Below are 21,229 nucleotides of genomic sequence, written 5' to 3'. Positions count from 1 at the left end.
TTATCAGCGAAGATCTTTATGGACAAATGCAAATGCCCCAAAACACACAGTAGTTAAAGTAAGACTAACTGACCTGAATTAGAAGATTGCAAGAATGTTGCTCAGCTCTCAATATTTAAATATCATATATACTTCGGCAGGCTTTTAACATTTGTTTTTATTGCAGTTTGTTAATCTTTAGTGTAAGGTCTTCAGAATTTGTTATGGAGATTGTCCCAAAATATTGTATCCTAGGAATAGCACAATTGTAAGGGGCAAGGTTTAAAGTCTGTCATATATCGCTGATAAGGATGAAATGGGATTTTATGATGTATTTATTCAGAGTTTGGTAGATCTCCGGGTTGGATTTGGATGGAGATGTCCTGTTGACACTGATATGTCAGTAGTAGTAGTTGTGCTTAACTCAGTAGTGGTGAGAGATAAAAGTTAAGCACTAAAATCTAGAGGCAATGAGAGCTCCTTGACCTAGGGAGAAAAGGAAGTCTTAAACTCTCTTAAGCAAAGAGACTAATGCAGTGTGGTGGTGCTATGTATTTAAAATTCCTAATTAATGGAGATAATTTCCCTATGAATAGATTGTAATATTGTCTTGTATGTTCAAATACATATTTTATGGGGCTTTTTAGATACAGTTACCTTAATCAGGTGACATTTAATATAGTGCAGAAGCAGGTGTCTGTAAGGGGATCGCTTGCTGCTTGGGAGTATGAATAAAAAAGAGGGGTTACATATGAAGGAACCCTTTGAATGAATATATAGGGCCAAGCAAATGGTTACCATTATCCATGCTCATGCTTTCTAACCAGCAATTTGGCTGGCAAGCATGAGCAGTAAGATGTAGATTGGGGGCAGGAACATATTGGCTTGTATCTAACCATTGGTGTTTTGTGAGCTCAAGGGATTTTGATCCAGTGAAGAGGCTTGGGAGGTAATTTTTGCTAATTTCCCCCTCCCCTTGTAGCCTCCATTGTCCCTGAAAATTTGTTATGAAGGGTTGGGGGACCAACCAGAACAGATTTTTCGGGGATCTGCTGGGGGAACCAGAATTAGGATTCTTTTTCTTCTCTTCTACTTTGGTATGTGACATGGGGGGACGGGACATTTTTCAGCTTGAGGGCCACATTCCCTTCTGGGGGCCTTGGAGAATGGAGCTGGGGGAAAAGTGGGTAGAGCAATGAATATGATTTGTACCTTCTATCCAGCGCTTTTTTCTGGGGGTATTCAGGTGTACGCATATCCCTAAACATTTATTGAATCTTTGTCCATTGTCCAGTATTTATTTTTCCTGATTTGAACTATAAAATGGTGATTTTCTTGAGTCAAAATGAGAGTACCCCTAAACATTTTTAAAGAAAAAAAGCACTGCTTCTACCATAGGCTAGTTTCTACAGTCACATGACCCTCTCTGTCCGTCATCTAGGCAGGCAGGCAGGCAAGTAGGCAACATTATCAGAATTTAAGGATTCATTCTGGCCAGGCAGAAACACTGAAGGAGGCTAGTGAGGTGTGTGGCCTCTGGAGAAAATCCTGATGCCTCGAGAAATGCTTATAGAGAGGCCTAGGAGGCCTAATTTGGCCACTGGGCCTGTGTGTGTGACTTTTTCATTCATATACAAAAATGGCGTGTGGTTATCTATTTTGCAAGGGACGCGGGTGGTGCTGTGGTCTGAACCACAGAACCTAGGACTTGCCGATCAGAAGGTCGGCGGTTCGAATCCCTGCGACGGTCCCTGCTCCTGCCAACCTAGCTTGCACGTCAAAGTGCAAGTAGATAAATAGGTACCGCTCCGGCGGGAAGGTAAACGGCATTTCCGTGTGCTGGTCTGGTTCGCCAGAAGTGGCTTAGTCATGCTGGCCACATGACCCGGAAGCTGTACACCGGCTCCCTCGGCCAATAAAGCGAGATGAGCGCCGCAACCTCAGAGTCGGCCATGACTGGACCTAATGGTCAGGGTTCCCTTAACTATCTATTTTGCACTCTTAATTATTAGCACATGTACCAACATCTTTAGTTCTGTTTTGTATCTTTCTGAAGTTTTGATAAAATCCTATCATAAAACTCAGGCAGCTGCTTGGAAAAATGATACCAAGCTCTGATTCTAGCAAAATTTATCCTGGACACTACTGCTTCTTAATATTCTTGAAGGTTCACATCTGAATGTTGATAACCTCTGTTTTTGTGTTCAGCCCTTATGTTGTCAAGTACTATGGCAGCTATTTCAAGAACACAGACCTGTGGATTGTTATGGAGTACTGTGGAGCTGGTTCTGTCTCGGACATAATTAGATTACGTAATAAAACGGTAAGTGTTTAATTATTTTTTATAAAATATTGTTACCTTTGCAGTTGTTTGCATGCATAAAAAGTGTTCCCAACAAATATTTATTAACTTGAGGAGGATGTTCATAAGGGCCCCATTCTTTCCCTTTTTACGTTTATATTAGTTGATAGTGATTTATATTAGTGATAGTGATTCTCCTGCTGCTGTTTAAAGTACAATAACATGCCATGACAGAGTCTAATAATCTTTTCAGACCATGTCTAATGAAAATGTAAGAATTTTATGAAAGGGAAATATGATTTATCCACTGGTTTTTCAGAGAACCACAGACATAACCTTGGCAAATCATATTACTAGTATATACCAACATGTCAGAGGAGTAAGGCTGAGTCTCTTGGGTTGCTGGAATATGAAGCAGCCCTGCATCAACCAATCTTCATGGCTGTTTATAAGGAAGAAGATATTCTCTGTCTTTTATGTGGTGTTCAAGCTGTAGAGGACATTAAAGTAAAAAACCATATTTGTGGGCTGGTAGGAACATGAACTGGGATGCATAAAGTAGGAATTTGAGTCTGAGAAGCTGATGCTCAGTCAGTGGTTGTGATCCTGACTCAGGAGGGTCATGGAAGGGGCAGACTGGCAAGAGAGGCAACCCTTTGCTGGCTGCTAGGATGAGGGTGCAAATTCAGTTGTATTTATAAGCTGATGTTCATTATTATTTATATTTATTGCCAGGCTGATAGTTTAAAAGTTTAAAGATCATAAACTTTCAATGAACAGATTCTGACTGTAGTTCATAAGCTATTTGGCTCTTAGACCTTTGTTTTTAAATGTGAACTTCACTGGAAAAACCCACACACATTACATTTGGATGTCAGTGCTTGTTCTTGAGTTCCAATCATAGTTTGGAGAAAAACAAACCACGGACGTGGGTTCCTCTGTCAGGACCTGCTATCTACCATAAACCATGGTTTATTTAAAACAATGACTTATTGTTACACATAAACCAGACCTGTATCTGGTTCAGAATGATAGTTTTACCTTTTCTCCTCTCTTTAAAATTATTTGATATGGTAAAATACAAAATCAGTTTGTCCTCCTTTCTTATTGCTTATTATTCATGAAGGAAATAATAAAACCATTAGAAAATACCTAGTAGAAGTAAACTCAGTGCCAACAATTTTAGTTTAGTCAAGAATTTCATAGAATCATAGAGTTGGAAGGGACCCTGAGGGTCATCTAGTCCAACAGCGTGTAATGCAGGAAACTCAACTAAAGCATCCATGATAGATGCCCCTCCAACCTCTGTTTGAAATCCTATAAGGATGGAGAGTCCGCTTGAGACATGCTTGAGTGTTGTGGGAAGAAAAAGAGAAAACGGTGGACTGGCTGGTTTATGATTTCATATTTAGAAGCACATATATTATATCCATCACAAGGAATTGGAGCTTAGAAGTCAGACTAGCCTTGCAGCATACATATGACTGAGCCTCTTCTCACATTTCCAGTCATATTTCTTTTATATAGCTGTCCATGGATATGTCCTCACGGACTAGTGTTTCCTAAGTGCAGCCACCAGAATCAGTGTGGTTGTGAGCTCAGTCTTGTGCTCCTGTGTCTTGGAGGCTGTGTGCTAGTCAGAATCCCAGCAACATAGCATTTACTTAGATTTTCACAGTCAAAATAAAAAAATTCCTTCCAGTAGCACCTTAAAGACCAACTAAGTTAGTTCTTGGTATGAGCTTTCGTGTGCATGCACACTTCTTCAGATACACTGAAACAGAAGTTCTGAAGAAGTATCTGAAGAAGTGTGCATGCACACGAAAGCTCATACCAAGAACTAACTTAGTTGGTCTTTAAGGTGCTACTGGAAGGAATTTTTTTATTTTGACTATGGCAGACCAACACGGCTACCTATCTGTAATTAGATTTTCACAGTCTGACTTCTGGTGGAAGCATCCTAAGGTTGAAGGAAGGTGTCCTGAAAATGTGGGGCGTCATAGTTAGACCATGAATTCTGTAATCAGTGATGGAGCAGTTCAACAATCTAGACGGATGAAAATGGCATTACTTGTATTTTAATGACGCACATGGATTTGGGGTAGTATTTGGGCACTGTTTTATCTATTTGTTTGCTGCTCTATAATAATAATCTCAGGGCAGTTTACAACAGAGATAAAAATATTAAAGCTATATACAATAAATCAACAAAACACATTAAAAATGCATAAAAAAGACGGGCCATATAAAACTTATTTTAAAGCAGCAATATATTAGAAATGTTGGGGTGGGTGGGAATAAAAAATTACTTGCTTAGTACTGAATGTGTTCAAGCTTCTTAGTATCTACCTTAAGTAGATCCTAAAGTTTAGGCAGGTGTATAGAGAAAGCTGATCCTTCAGGTACCCCAGCCCTAAGCAATAAAGGACCTTAAAGATCAAAACCAGCAATTCAAACTCTACTGCAGTCAGTAAATACACAACCCAAAGGGCACATTGTCAGAAAAGTTTGTAATACAATCCTGTTTTGATAAATTGGGAAGACAGGGAGAATTGTATCTATAACAAAATAAAACACAAGCCAGGCTTTGAGTACATTACAAACTCTTACACTCACTTTTCATGTCCTGTTTGTTTAGGTCCTCCGTCCACAGTCTTTTTTTTGTGGGACCTCTGCTCCTGTTTGATGCTTGTTGATTTTTGTGGGATCTAATTCATGTTCGAGGAGGTCAAGCCATGTGGATTGGATTGCAGGAGTGGGACCTTGATTGGGGGTCTTGCTTTCTGTATTTGTAAAACATTTTGCATAACCTTATGCGTGCCATATAAATAATAATTATAAGGCAGTTTGCATAATTTTGTGTTACAGTTTCTCAGTCTTTCAAATTGTTTACGTAAGTGTGTAATCAGTGTGTGTACACACAGAAGAAGAAAATGTTATTTATGTTTCTCCATAGCTTACAGAAGATGAAATTGCAACCATTCTTAAATCTACGCTTAAAGGACTTGAATATTTGCATTTCATGAGAAAAATACATAGAGATATAAAGGCTGGAAACATTCTCTTAAACACCGAAGGGCATGCTAAATTAGCTGACTTTGGAGTGGCTGGACAGTTAACTGTAAGTATAAAGTGTATGGGTAGAGTCATATTTTATAAATATGCACTGCGCTTCCTACAGTCTGTTGTAGGGAGAGATGGAGCTTTTTCCCATTTGAAAGGTGCAGTTAATTTGGCAGTCTTTGCTTACTGAAGTCAGCTTTTCTTGTGTGTGCCTTTTGAATCTTGTCCAAACTGTGTCCTGCAGAACTTTTGAACAGTGGGTTGAGCCCAGACTTTTTGTTATGCCCAGAGCATGTGTTGAACCATTCACAGAACCAGTTCCGCATGTGTCACTTGGCTGGGAAAGTAATGTGAATAAAATAGTTCAGTGGTTTGCCTTTAGAGATGGAGGCCTAACTTCTGACAATACTTTCTCTACTGAAAAATACACTGGATTATGGACTGTTGAAGTTGAATGTGGGATCAGATATTTAGGATGCTTCATACATTATATTGTGGCAGATGTATTTGCGTAGAGAGCTATGGCCAGTCCCAATGCCCTGGTGCATATGACTGTAATTTTTTTGTGCTTAGATGCACATTTTCTGTAAGCACATATTGCAATTACACACAGAGGTTGTGTATATGTGTGTGTGTGTATATATATATATATATATATATATATATATATACACACACACACACACAAACATACACACATATGTATGTATGTATATATATGTGTGTGTGTGTACACACACACACACACACGTGTAATGTGTGAAAAAACTATGCATGTGTTTGCGGCTTCAAATATTGTTTAATTATTGAAGGCACAAACATGGCCTCCAGAACATTGTATTAGACTCTTTTGTACTTATCTAAAATAAGGCTGTTTTTCTTGGAAATAGGCCTTTTAGGAGAAAGCGCATTGCTGAGCTTTCTTGAGGCACTGGTGTTAAGTTCAGTTGCACAGATTCCATGTGATATTATAATGGGAGAGAGAGATGCAAATACATTGAGAGATGTTAAGCTTTTTAATAATGTCATTACAGGATACAATGGCAAAACGCAACACTGTCATAGGTACTCCATTTTGGATGGCTCCAGAGGTAATACAAGAGATTGGTTATAATTGTGTGGCAGACATCTGGTCCCTTGGCATTACCTCAATAGAAATGGCAGAAGGAAAGCCTCCGTATGCTGATATACACCCAATGCGGGTAAGAATCATACACAGTGACTTTGTTATTAATTACATGCTGTATACTGTTGCTCATTGGAAAAGTGGAACAAGTGGTTACATTGGTCATTTGAGTTGATTGGAACTACAGCTGAATGTCCACTTGCTACTTCGATCGGAGATTTAAAACTAAACTGCTACGAGTAAAGTGTAAGTCTTATAGTGGTAGAAGGCACTAAAATATGTTACACAACAGTTAATATAGTCCAAAAGTGATCGTTTACTTCATGTCGTTTAATAAGCAACTGTTGCTGTTAATGACATAGTTTAAAATCTTAAGTTCAATTACACCTGCTGCTTTGATTTCCCCCCAAAAGACACCTACTGTCACCAAGGATATTTTGATGTTTGCTGATCTAATGATTCTGCTCTTTTGGGCATTTTAGGAGTTAATCACTTTTGCACAGGGGTGGAGAACCTGTTTCTCTCCAGATGTTGTTGGATTAGAACTCCCTTTATTCCTGGCCATTGACCATGCTGGATGGTGCTATAAGGGGAGATAGAGTCCAAAAACATATTGAGTTTAGAACAAGAATTAAATAGAGAGTAGTTTAATGTTTTCATATTTCATATTTTAGTGGCTACATGCTTTGCTTTTTTTTTAAAAAAAGTGATGGGTCTTATATTTATGCAATGCCATCTCTTTTGTTCCAATAGGAAAAAACAATGCTTTAACTATGGACATACTATGCATGATATAATTAATTGTAAACCTTTATTTATTGTCTGTTATTATTATTATTCATGTGTGCATGGAATGTGAAAAAGGCAGTGCAGCTGCTACTTTTGATGGCACTGAAAATGCATAGGCATTCTGTATTTCTGGCTTTTTGGTGATATCCTTTATCATTCCGGCTTGTCAAGGGATCAGCTGTGAAAAAGGATATTCCATCACTCATGCGTCTTGTTAAAGGGTAACGGTGTGTATTTTGTAGTGGGTGAACTGAGTTTGGAACTTGAACTATTAATTATCTTACAGAAGCAGCTGATTTTTCTTATATAATGAAGCTATTTTGTTTAGGGTGAAAAGGAAACATATTTTTTTTAATGATTTTTTGAATCTTAAAGAAATATGTGCCCTTATTCTTGGAGACATAATGATTAGTGATGACTACAATGGCTTCTTAAAATTTAATGATATCATCCTCATTACATCTGGGATAACTTTGACATAATTGCTTGTAGTTGCACTTGGTAATGAAAGGTACGAGCTAAAATTATTGGAGAATATTTTCTAAGCATAATAGCTGCTTTTAAATTAAGGGTTAGTGTTTTAACTTGACACAATGTGAGTATTTGTAATGCTTGTAATCAGTCGTATTAAATCAAAAGGGCAAATTCATTTTAAAAATAACAATTCTGGCTTATATGGTGCACATGTTCTTGTTAATAATTTGTGTTCTGGTTTTTAAGGGCTTGTAAGCAGTTAATACTCTTTTGTATATTTGATACCCTACAGTTCTTCTTAATTTTTATTAGAGAGTTGTTACAGTGGTTGAGAAGAAATACACAGATTTCAGTTGTGATAGTTTCCCCAGTGTTATATGATCCAACTTCACAAGATTCCTGGACATATGTAGATGCTTTTCTATTTTGTTTTCGTTAAGACATTCAATTGATATAGGCAAGCATGAAAGCTCGGGCAAATTTTCATTGCTTTTTCTGGATCTTGCTTAGATTCTGTGGTATTTATGTAAAACACTGTTTTGTTACTTGGGAATGCATGCTGAAGTTATTCCTTATGCTATTTTGCTGTAGGCTGGTTGGCACTGCCACAAAGGTAATGCATTGCCAGTAGGCCATTTCCTTGTCAATTGCATTTACAATCTAATAGAGATATTACATGACTTTTTAAACAAGTGTTTTGGCAGGGGCGGAAATGGCAGATTCCAAGCAAACAAGCATAGCTTCCTCTCCCTAACCACACACTAGCTACTCAAGGAGTTGTACTAAATCTTGTGAGAGTGCGAAGGTAAGGAAAGGATTTCAGGTTGAAAGATGGCAATAAAAGTACTTTAGGGCTCAGTATTTGGGAATATATATCAGATCTTTGTCAAAACCAACCCATTCTTGCTGCGGTTGGAAAGGTGTTGACAATCAGCCAATGCAGTAGGCTATTTACTATATTTTAAAATCTGTGTAGTATGCCTGGGGCTACTTTCCACACTTGATCTAATGTTACTAGTAGTTTTAGGAATGTCAGATGTAAGGGCCACCTGCTTCGTTGGCATCAGTGAATGTTCTTTTTAGATGTTTAAAACCTTTAAAGTATCAACTTTTGTGGCAGGAAGTCTCAAAGGGGAAAAGATTTACTTGGTGTAAGTAGTAGATTGCAATCTCTAGTGGAAGTGCTTCAGAGTTCCTGTTCACATATCAGAGTTGAAGTAATGGTGAAGCAGATTGAAATATGAAAGATGGCTATAATGGGGACATTGTATAAATGTTTCTGTTCCAGTATTGTGGCAACTCTATGTGGTGGCCTGCCACCAAAAACCAGCATCTCTTGTACAGTGGTAGGGAACTTGAGGCCTTCCAGATATGGTTGGACTATGATTTACATCGTTCTTGTCCATTGGCCATGCTGTTTGGTAGTTCAACAGCATCTGAAGAGCCTCACAGGTTCATCACCATGGTTTAGTATGACCAAACATAAAGCTTGGCATCACCAGACTTCAATTTCCCCTGCTCCCACAAATGATAGCCAATGAAATAGGGCAGGGTAAATTTCTGCTATTAAATTTGAGATAGTGTTATGAGTTCTGGTCCCTGCACTTTGATAAATTTATAGACTAATAGGAATGGGTCAGAGTAGGACAGTGGAGATGGTCTACAGTATGGAAAACAAAGTCTGTGAGGAAAGACTGAAGGATCTGTTTAGCCTGGAGAAGACAGTTATTTTCATATATCTGAAGGCCTCTCACGCAGAAGAGGGCAAAGTCTCATTCTCTGCTGCCTTATAAGGCAAAACTAGATCTATCAAGACTTCAGTTACAAGACGGTCTGTTTCATAAGAAGAGCCTGTTGGATCAGCCATTTAGTTCAGCATCCTGCTCTCACGTTGGCCAACCACATTCTTATGAGAAGCCCTCAAGCAGGACCTGAGTGCTACAGCACTCTCTGTTTGTTATTCTGAGAAACTGGTATTCAGACATACACAGCTTCTTCTGACAGTGGAGGGGATAACATAACCATTGTAGCTAGTAGCTGTTGACAGCTTTATAGTCTATGAATTTGTCTTATTCTTGATAGCCACCAACTTTAATTACATTGGTTGAATATTGTTGGTGCTGCCACCAGTGGGGGCTGCCCGGTGGCAGTTCCCCATTCACAGAATGCCATCCTAGATGAGGTGTTTCTGTCTCCCTCTTCATTAACTTTCAAGAGGAATTAAAAAACATTACTGTTTACCCTAGGCACTTGAAGTCTGAAATACACTGTTCCTGGCAAACCTGAGATCACTGATTGAGATAATGTTTTTAACTCTTTTTAGAATACTTAAATATATATTGATGTGTTTGCCACACTGGGCTCCTTTGAGAGGAAGGGCAGGAGGAATGATTGATTGATTGAATGAATGAATGAATATTGGGAGAACTTCTTTGTAGTTATATCAGCTCAACAGTGTAACCAGTTACCTAAAGGACTGTTGGGCTATCCCTCACTGGAGGTCTTCAGGCTGAAGTTAGACAGCCTTCTGTTGGGGATGCTCTCTAGCTCTGAATTTCTAGTATCAAGCAGGCTGTTGGATGGCCTCCAATGCCTCCCTCCAATTGTATGGTTCTGTGACTTGTAGTATGTGGAAATGTCCAGTGTGTCAAAACTTGTGATAGAGCAAAAAAACTTTCAACATTTCAACAGTCAGTTCACTCTTTCTGCAGTACCCACATTTTGCTTTTAAAATTGAACCCCCTTCTTACTCTTCTTCTGTGCTTCGGCCGGTTCTATGTTTCTACACCCAGAACTTCTTTCTTAGTATTTTACTTAGCTCTCACTTTTCTTACAATATAGTTTATACATTTTCATGATGAGTACTTGCTAAATAGGTACCGCTCCGGCGGGAAGGTAAACGGCGTTTCCGTGCGCTACTCTGGCCAGAAGCAGCTTAGTCATGCTGGCCACATGACCCAGAAGCTGTACGCTGGCTCCCTTGGCCAGTAAAGCGAGATGAGCGCCGCAACCCCAGAGTCGGCCACGACTGGACCTAATGGTCAGGGGTCCCTTTACCTTTACCTTACTTGCTTTTCAAGTTTGAGGGATTAGATCTGATAGACAAATTAAAATGTAAAGCATGATCTCCAAATCCTCTTTTGAAGCCTTGGTGATTCTATGTATATAGTCCCAAGATAATTATTTCTGTATATCTTACACTCTGAAGTAGGTACTTCACATATATTGTCTAGAGAATGGCGTTTGTGCTTTACCTAGTGTCACCCAGCAAATCTCTTGGAAAGTGAGGAACACCGTGGAGGCCTCTGAAGCCCAGCTGGAACCTAACCCTGGGCTTACTTTCCTTTTCCTTCCTTTATCCTTTAGAATACACCCACATAAGCTTTCCAAGAAGGCTTCAGCCCTGGTGGCACTCCAAGAAAACATTGCCAACCTTTTGTATAAGCAATCTAGCATTGCAAATTTGCCCCCCCCTCTAATTTATGCTGTTTTGTCTTGGGAGAGGCTAGTAATGTAAGCTCTTGAAAACATATCCAGCGTTTGCCTTTATTGTTTTCTATGCTGAAGTTGTTGGTAATGGACATGTGGACATCATATGTTCCACAAAATACCGTAGGAAGCCAATTTGAAATGTTTCCATTTGCCTTAAGTCCAATCATGATATTTATTTTTCCATGGCACTTACCCAGATTATCCATACCTCCTGCTTAGCTTGTGTCACTGCCACCATGGACTAATCTGCTTGTGATCAGTTTCTTTCCAATGTATCTTACAAGCAGCTGCCTTTTGCCACAGAACTCTTGATGCTGTTTATATTGCCATATAGCCTTAGTCTAGATTTGGGCAGTCTGCTGAGGATCAGTGTCTGTATAAACTGAAAAGTTAACTTTTTTATTTTTTTATTTTACTTTGAACATTATTAGCTATTGAATGTTACCCTTTCCTTTTTTCAACAAGCAAGACAACACCTGGCAACTAAATACACTTCAACATCCCCAAGGTGGTTTTGGATCATGTCTATTACATGATTGCCTAAAACAAGGGTGGACAAATGTTCTTCTGTCATGGCCACATTCCCTTGATTAGAGGCTGTTGATATACTAACACTAGAAGCTTTCATACCAAGATTGGGTAAGCTGGAGTGCAGATATATAGTGAGCATAATGGAAACCTGGTGGAATGGAGAAATTAAGTTGGACACAGTTATCTCTGGATGCAAACTCTATAGGAAATATAGAGAAGAGTATACTCTGGAGGTGGTGTGCAACTCTGCATTATAGAGTGCACAGCCCAAGTAGCTAGAAATCCCAAACAGGGCATACTCCTCCATGGAAACACTGTTAGTGGCAATACCAGGTCCCAAAATTAATTTTGTATTGGTGATACACTATTGCCCCTCTGGCCAAAACATCCAGGGTCTTCTTGAGATGAAGAACAAAATAAAGGAGGCATCCAAAGGAGAAAGTTTCTTAGTTATGAGTGCCTTCAGTTACCCTCACATAGGCTGGTTGGGTATATCTTCCAGTTGTGACAAAGAGGTACACGTTTGGAAACCCTAAATGACTGTGTCCATAAAGAGCTGGGCATGGAACCGACCAAAGGCAGCAACCCTGGACTTAATGTTAAGTGGTGCCCATGGACTGGTGTGAGATGTAAGTGTTGCTGAATTGATTAGGAACAGTTACTACCGTGTTACAAAATTCAACATTCTATTCTGTTCTGTTCTATTCTATTCTAATTCATTAAATAAATATCTCACTTCTGACTGGGAAAGAGCCCCCGAAGCTTGATGGAAGATAAAGGCCTTTAGTAGGTGACAAAAAGAACAGAAAAAGCACCTGTTTGATTTTTAAAGGAAAAGAATTCCAAAGAGTAGGTGCCTGATATATGTTAGTAGACAGCTTACAAGAAGGTGCAACACAGGCAATTGCCATGGCACTGAAAAATAAACCCCAACAAATTATGAGCAGAAACCAAGGTTTCTCTTGGCTTGCTGTTCATGGTTTGTTTGGAGAGAAACAAATCACAAGCCTGGGTTTGAACATCACAGCAAGCCAGACACTGGCTTGTTTCCTGGCAGTGCAGCAGAAGTGGGAGAATAGCCGAGCAAAAACTTTTCATTCACATTAAATCACTGTTTTTATCTATGGCTTAATACAGGGATCAGCAACCTTTTTCAGCCATGGGCCGGTCCACCGCCCTTCAGACCATGTGGTGGGCTGGACTATATTTTGGAAAAAAATATATGAACAAATTCCTATGCCCCACAAATAACCCAGAGATGCATTTTATATAAAAGCACACATTCTACTCATGTAAGAACACGCTGATTCCCGGACCGTCCGTGGGCCGGATTGAGAAGGCGATTGGGCCGCATCCGGCCCCTGGGCTTTAGGTTACCTACCCCTGGCTTAATACAACCAGCCAAGTGGGCCAATACAGACATACAGTTTGTGCTTGTAGTCTAGTAGGTATAGTGAACATTCCCATATTAATGTTCCAATATTTCTTTTTCTACAGTTTTGCAGAAATTGTTTAACATGATATTATGTTTTTTTCACCCATGGTCTTCCCCCCAGATTCCATGCCGAATGTTTTTTTCTTTAGCAAATGACATTGGAAAAAGGATGAAAGAATCCAATTCTCTAAAGTGCAGACTTTCTCTAGTGTATTATATTATGTATAAACTGTAACACCTTCAAGGAAGATTGTTCTGAGCAAACCAGACTTACCTACAAGCGACCATTTTCTCTCCTGAATCTGTCACTCTTGATTGGTTTGGGGTTCCATTCACTACTATGCGCCCCTCCCCATTTCCTGTCCATAGTGGGGAAGTCCATGCTGGGCTGAACTAGGGTATGACAAACTATGGGCAGGAATTTCCCACTGAATTCCTTTTAGAGGAGACTTCATGCAAACGTCCACAGGTAGTGAGTAGAATAGAAAAAAAGGCCTTATTGCAGGATTTCAAAATGTGTTTCTGTATTGTTACAAAGTCAAGGAAAAATATTTTAAACCTTTTATGTTGTTGAGTGCATAAGTAGGAAAACTTAATTGGGAATGTGTAATAAAGTAGCAGAAGGAAAGAATATATGAAATTTGGACTACAGCTTGAGTCTAATTGAAACTTAAATAGAAAACATTTATTTCAGACATCTAAATGAGGATTTAATTAAAGTAAAATTAGCTCATCTTTTTAGTTTTATCCTTGAATAGGAAATTTGAAACATACTTGACTTGATGGTTGGCTTTCTCTGACTTTGATTAATCACTTTCAAAGTAAGCAGAGGATCAGAACAATAATTTCATAATTACACGCCAGTGAGTTAACTTGAAACCTTAACTAAAATAACTGTAAAGGAAGTATGATGTTGGTTAGTTTCATGTGATGCTGTATATTTTTGTTACATAATTCAAATACTTACAAGTGCTAATCTGAAAAAAGAGCAGTTCCATGGTTCTATTCATTTATTTTCAGGATGTTTTAATAGGAAATTGTTTGAGATGGGAATATTAATTTCAAAGGCACTGTAGCAATAGTTAAGAGCTTATTCAACCTCCATTGATGTCGATAGATGTCTGCTTTGGTCTTCTATACACATTGGATAAGGACCTACAACTTTTAAGCTTTGTTGAAGATATATTTGATGGAACAGTCATTGTGGTTAAAGTATTCAACAAATCTTGCTCATTGTGAATTATTATTGTGTGGTAATGCACTAGTTTCCTTTTCCCAAGAGAAAAGTTATAAATAAAACTCTGAACAAGCTGAAAGAATTTAAAACTGCTACAGAGCATGATTGCTTGTGATGAGAAAGAGTTAAGTCTCCCTTTGGATCAAAGTGCAAGACAAAACTGTTCTGCAACATGAAGGTCAAAATGGGCCACAGGTGCTTGTGACCAGGATCTTCTGTCACATTGTGCTCTTCAGCTTGGTCATTTCCAAGGTGTAACTTTTTGTTCTCATTGACTGGTAAGGCTATAGCAGATGTCCTTGCCTGTTTGCTTACACCTTCAAGGTAATATGTAATCTTGGGAACTCCCGATGGTGCAGAAAATCTGACTTGGCTGGGGGTTGGAGGCCAACTGGAAAAGGAAGAAAGCAAACAGTCCATTGCTCACCCTGCAGTACTGATAGGGAGTCCCATTAACTTGCATTTCAATTTCTTCCTCTTCTGGTGTGATTGGAAGATGATTGAAAGGTGGGTTGCTTTCCTTGATTTCTGGAGCAAAGATGCAGTTCATTCTGCTTCCGTCAGTAGTCAATAGAGACCCCTCCCTATCACGCCTCCCTATCCTATTATTACTTGCAATTGTGAAATAGTCATTGCAAACAAAACACTACAGATAAAGCTTCTATATCACCCGCGCTGGCTGAAACATTTAGCCATTGTGGCACCTTAAAGGCTAAAATATTTATAATGGCATAAGCATTTGTGGACTCAAGCACACTTCACTCATTGCAACATGGCAGTTTACTCAGCTGAATAAATTATTGCTAATCTGATACCATAAAAGATGTGATATTTAACATAAGTTTCAGCTGTAATAATCACTGACTTCAGTTTTTGCATCTCATTCCCATTATACTTGCACCTTTACAAGTTTCTCCTTTACATACATGCCAGCTAAGGTTCCACTTCATTCATCTGACAAAGTGGGCTTGAGTCCACAAAACACTTATGCTCTAATAAATGTGTTGGTCTTTAAGATGGCACAATATCTTTTATTATTTTCACGGAAAGGGACCAACATGGAACACAGAACTTCTCTGAAGATCATTAAGAAACGGCAGGCGTGCATGCACATATATACATGTGTGAATCAGCTGTTTGCCCCTCTTTCAACTCACAGTTGAGGACTCTGCTGCCTATTGTTCTGGAGTAGACTGTTCTGTGATAGACTGTGAAATCCTATGGCAAGATTCACCAGGATGAGCAGCTTAGAATGCAGCTGGTCTCCAGCTTTGCCAGATGATTCCTGACTCAGCTGGTGTTAAGTCCCTTAACTGTGGCTCAGCTAATGATATGCTGGCACAACTTGCCCAGCCAGCAAAAGGGGCATTCCAGGGGTGTGGCATGGCGGACCAGAGCGGTTGGATGCTAAGCTTGATTATGTCACCTGACAATCCAGTGCAGAACACTATTTTTAAAGGCTTGTTTACCCTCTATCCTGCTGAATTTGGTTTGGATCCGCTGTAACTTTATGCCAGCTTACCTTGGCTTGCTTTATGCCATCTTATTGTTTATAGGATTGCTCTCCCAGCTAGTGTTTATGTGTATTTACTCTCTGTAACTTTATATATATATGTGTTTTGTTAATAACCTTTCAATAATTCACAATTGCCCAGGTGTTCTTGTTATATGAACTCTGTTGAACAATATGGCATTTCATTGTTAGGTGATAGAGTGCCGAGATTTCTGTGGGCAATAGCATAGAAAACGTAGATCAAAAGTGAGATTCTTCAGTGTTTTCATTATGAATTTTAAGTATTTCTGTCAGAATAACTGATTATTTGGGAAAGCAAAGTGCAGAGACTTGACTAGCAAACACCCACATTCAAAACACTATGCTTTTAAAATGCAGCAGTACACTTATTTACCCCCTAAGATTGACTATAGTTTTTTCTCCTTTGAAATTTTACAAAAGAATATCTAAAGCTTCCATCCTGCATTTTCTTTACGAAACCTAATACAGTGGTGCCCCGCAAGACGAATGCCTCGCAATACAAAAAACTCGCTAGACAAAAGTTTTTTCCGTTCGCGATTTGCCTCGCAAGACGAATTTCCCCTATGGGCTTGCTTCGCAAGACGAAAACGTCTCGCGACTTTTTTTCTTTGACTAAAAACAAAGACATGTTTTGTTTATAAAGTTAATTTATTTTCCCTTAAATTTTTGAACTGCTCTTTACAGTATGTGTGACTTTAAAGAGCAGTTAATAAACTGTTGTTGTACCAAATTTGGCTTTGTTTGGACTTTTTTTGACCATAGGAACGTATTAATTGATTTTCAATGCATTCCTATGGGATTTCGTGCTTCGCAAGACGAAAAATTCGCTAGACGACAAAAATTGCGGAACGAATTAATTTCGTCTTGCGGGGCACCACTGTATAATGATTGACTTTGCTGAAATGTTAAGGTTATTTGGACTGCAAGTTGGTTAAAATATAAGACTGGGATAAAGTCTATTTAAAATTTGTACACATGTAATGTCTGTGCTTATTCAAAGACAACATAATTCCAAGTTATGTTTTGTTGGATATGATGCATATTAAATGTAAGAGTCTTATTTAAAAAGAGGTGCCAATCAATCTAAATTTGTTGTAGCTAGAATTTGATGGTCTAAGGATAACTTATCATTCCTTTCTTGTTATAAAATAGTCAAATTTTGTAGTAGTATAAGTTAAGGAGTTTATGGAAACTTGGTTTAGGATTGTTTAAAGGAACACAAAATCTTTAATTTGAATTTGATGGCACCTGGTTTCATTTTTGTTCCCCCAGCAACACTACTGGTACCAAAAGTTACCAGCAGACCACCCTGGTTTAAGCAAAGGATGAAATCACTCTGGCCTTTTCTTTTTATTCCTTTAGTTTGCTGACTAAATATTTAAACAGAGGTATAACACATCTGTTATAGTTTGTGACATAGCTGTAGAGCAAGACTTTGTGGTGCATAATTTGCAATTTTTTTTAAACACAGATTAATCTTAAAATTGTCTTCATGTTTAGCACTCTAAATGAAAAGAGAATTAAACTATGATTTACATTTTACAAGGCAAGAAGTAAGAATGTGTGTTTTAAAGCAATAAGCAGCTCTTGTCCTGAGAAATAGACCTAAAAGTTCATATTTTTAGCTTGCATGGTCTATTTTTAACATTGTATGAATCCAAGGTTGCTTCCAGATGTGAGTTAGTTTTCATTATTGAGGTTCCCATGGGAAAGAGAGAGAGCCAACACAAATGTTACCTCCAGAGTTTTGCTCTTGTGCCTTTTTGACAGTGTCAGTAAGTTTACATTGACTATGAGCATGGGTTAAAATGTTTAAAGATGTGTATGGAATTTTAAGCATTATGAGTCCCTAGCTTTGTTTTTTGGGTGGTATGTTAGAAAAGGCAGGGGCGGGACAATAAAACCTGGAAAACCTTGGCTGCCACTCCAGGTACCATTTGTGTTGTTGAAAAATTCTCTTTGCAGGGATGGTGACAAACTAGTAAAATGGAAAATGCCATGCTGTCTTAAAGGCCACACGGATTTTGTATAGCATATTCTTCCCCTCCTTAAAAATGGTATCTAAGTGAGTTGTGTATGCTGGTGGCCAAAGGGAAATTGGACAGGGGATTATTCCTTTTTAAAGTAATAATTACTCTTCTGCAGTATTAAATAACACCAGAATGGTCCCTTAAAAAATAGCAGTCATGGGTGAACTGATCTCTTGTATAGTATGTGTTGGGTTTTTTTCTTCCCTTTGGGAAGAATAGTTCTCTGCTAATGTAATTTGCTCTTGCTATTTTCCCGAATCAGCCAAGTTAGCTACTCCCTTGCTTGGTCTGGAGCAGATCTGCTCTGATTCCATCATGTGTAAAACACTTGCTGCGCTTGGCTCAGGACCATTTTTGCTCTCCAGTTTTGTTCCAGGCTACCCAGTTATATTAAGGAGCAAGCATTTTCAGGCATTCCTTGGCCCAGAACAGCCTTCCCTATGCTGGTGCACTCCAGATGTTACCTATTACAACTCCTGACCCTTGGTCATGCCAGATGGGGCTGGTGAGAGTTACAGTCTAAAACAACTGGAAGGCACCATGTTGGGGAAGCCTGGCCCAGTGGAATTTTGGGCATGATCCAGCCCCTACAATCTGCATATTGAAGGCAGAGTGCAGATGGTCTTGCTTGGCTACATAATTTATTTATTTAATTCATATCCTGCCCTCTGTCCTAAGGGAGCCCAGGGCAGTAAGTACTTTGGTGATAAAAATACAATTAAGAATAAAAAAACCTCCACATACTTAGAACATTTAAAAGCTGATAAAAACAATAAAACACCTGAAGTGAATTTAAAGACTGATGCAACCAAATAGTCTGGATACTTGCAGCAAAACAGTAAAAGGTTTTCAGCAGGCATCTATTTTGTTTATTTGCATATTTATAATCTACACTTTCATAAAAGAACATATCGAGGCAGTATATAACACAGAAGAATAAAATCAGCAAAAAGTATCCATAAAGGACTACAAAGGAATACAATTGTGGTACCTTCCTAATGTAAATAGGTAGAGAGTTTCAAATTGCGGGATGGACAATGTGTGGCACTTATAGAAGTGCCAGTTCTGCAGATTTAAGTGATCGAGTCAGCATGTTGGCTTAAGGTGATCCCTTAAGTAAACTAGTCCTAATTCAATAATACCACATTGAACTCAGCATGGTAGTAAACTGGCAGCCAGTGTTTTCCAATTTTTTTCTACCCATTTTCTAATTTCGAGACAAAGGAAAATAGTGCCACGGAGTTGTTTTTCCAGTTGCTAGCCCTAACTCTGAATAAAAGGTTCCTATGTCACAAAGAGTGGTTTGACCACCTTTCTGAATTCTGCTGATATCCTAATGATCTATTTCTGATGTGTTTGTGCTGCATCAGTGTCCCAAAAATTTCTAGCAGGTTATTATGCATTAAATAAAATATTGGTATAGTTTGTCACATTGTATCTGCTGCTGTTACATTTTTGTAGCATTTGTTTTCCTTTGCAATGGGGAAAGTTTAGAAATATTAAATGGTAAATAAATGCATTGATAGCCAGGCCCACCTAATTATATTATATATTTAATTTTATCTGTTGGAAACAAGCAAAACAATTCAAATAGTTCTCCAACTAGATCTCATATTGTGTGTCATCCAGCCAATATTTGGCTGGGTTATGCTCTTAGCTTGTAGTAGTCTGCATTTATTTTACTTATATTGTAATCTAGGCTGTAAGGCTTCTGCTTTGAAAAGCAGGGGTTTAGCAGTAGCACTTCTAATTGCCCATATTTTTTGCACTGGACACACATAAAAAGGTTTTCTATGGGCAATGTTGCACCTACAATGTTGCATAATCACATTCTCAAAACATAAATTTGATACTAGTTTTAAAACCACATTTGTATGCTCTTGAATTTTGATAGGCAGATATGTTTTCTATAGGATGCCTTAACTTGAAAGGTATACCCAATTGTTTCAAACTGATCAGCATCTCATTGCAACATATGTATAGCATCTGCTTCTACTTTGGGTTAATTATGAGAGTTGTTAAGAGTGCTGCAAGCTTCTTCAAAGCTTAGCATCAGTTACAAAATTCCCTTGCTGGGTTGGTAAGGTGGTGTTCAGGCATCTAAATCAAAACTTGTATTCATATTGTCTCTGGTCTGGTCAGCCAATTCATTTATTTGTGTGTATACAAGGTGACATATGATGGGTGTTGGAATTTCTTGGTTGACCCATAAGCTTTGATTTGAAATTTAATGGAATAACAACATACTCCGTGTTCTTGCAGCACTAGGCCAAGCCATGGCTTAATTCTGGGTGGTACAACAGCAGCAGAGAAGAGTGAAGTGGCTGTGATTTTTCCCCCAGGGAGTACCTGTACATTGACACATTCACATTTACCCACGGTTTGGGTTAACATTGTGTGTAAACTGAGCTGCTATGTAGATTCTGCTTTTCCCTTTGCTTATGAATCTTACTGAGTCTTGCATTAGATTTTCAGAATTCCTTTAAGCTTTTAATGCTTCAATGGCAGCCTATGGTTTCCCATTGGGGATTAGCAAATAAAGAAGATAATCAATAAAAGTAATTTAGTGTACGAAGCAATATGTTGATTTTCTTTCCCTTTGAATTTTAGCCAGAGATGGTTTAGATTATGACACCCAGTGCTTTGCCTTACGGCTGTGATTCTGTAACTTTTTTCAGATGCATCAACTATGCATTGCCTAATTTGTTATGAAAGTGAAAGAAAAGTTGTTCAATAATTCTAGCTAAATTGTGCTGCTAACATATGCTTCTGATGAAATTTTGGTAATACGATAAGAATTTGAAAGAACTGTGTGATTGCTTAGGTTTAAATAACCATTTCAATGACAGTCAACTAAAGATGTCTTTTCCTTCCTTTTTTGAGGATCATTTATGAGATGTTATTAAGTCCAAATGGCAGAGATCTGCCAATAAGGCATACTGAAATATAACCAGCAGAATTGTAAAATGAGTGCTCCTTGAATTTAGCATTAAATATAATTTTATTCAATTTATAATTTAATGCAACTTTGCTGAGGTAGTTCAGTTAAACACATTTTGAAATCTTCTTTCCATGATATAGATTTGTATTTAACACACTTTTAAAAACTGCATATGATGGGTAGCTCTAGATTTATAATTCTTTGCTATGCTGCATATATTGTTTGATAGTGAAAGTCTTATTTCTGAACTTGGATGGCTTCAACATTATTCAAAAGCTGGCACAAGACGTGCAGGA

The 21,229-nt window shown here is 38.3% G+C and overlaps 1 protein-coding gene across 3 annotated transcripts in view; it reads left to right on the top strand.

Moving 5' to 3' along the window:
- STK3 (serine/threonine kinase 3) overlaps positions 1-21,229 on the top strand; it is a 114,068-nt gene that overhangs the window by 9,263 nt on the left and 83,576 nt on the right. For all 3 annotated transcript variants that reach the window (XM_082235744.1, XM_082235745.1, XM_082235746.1), the window contains exons 4-6: positions 2,188-2,302; positions 5,238-5,402; positions 6,379-6,546. In XM_082235744.1, coding sequence (XP_082091870.1) covers positions 2,188-2,302; positions 5,238-5,402; positions 6,379-6,546 — 448 coding nt within the window. The remainder of the gene's footprint in view (positions 1-2,187; positions 2,303-5,237; positions 5,403-6,378; positions 6,547-21,229) is intronic.

This window comes from Podarcis vaucheri (genome assembly GCF_965113315.1).
Source record: "Podarcis vaucheri genome assembly, chromosome: 8".
NCBI lineage: Eukaryota > Metazoa > Chordata > Lepidosauria > Squamata > Lacertidae > Podarcis > Podarcis vaucheri.
This window is presented reverse-complemented; position numbering and strand designations above follow the sequence as displayed.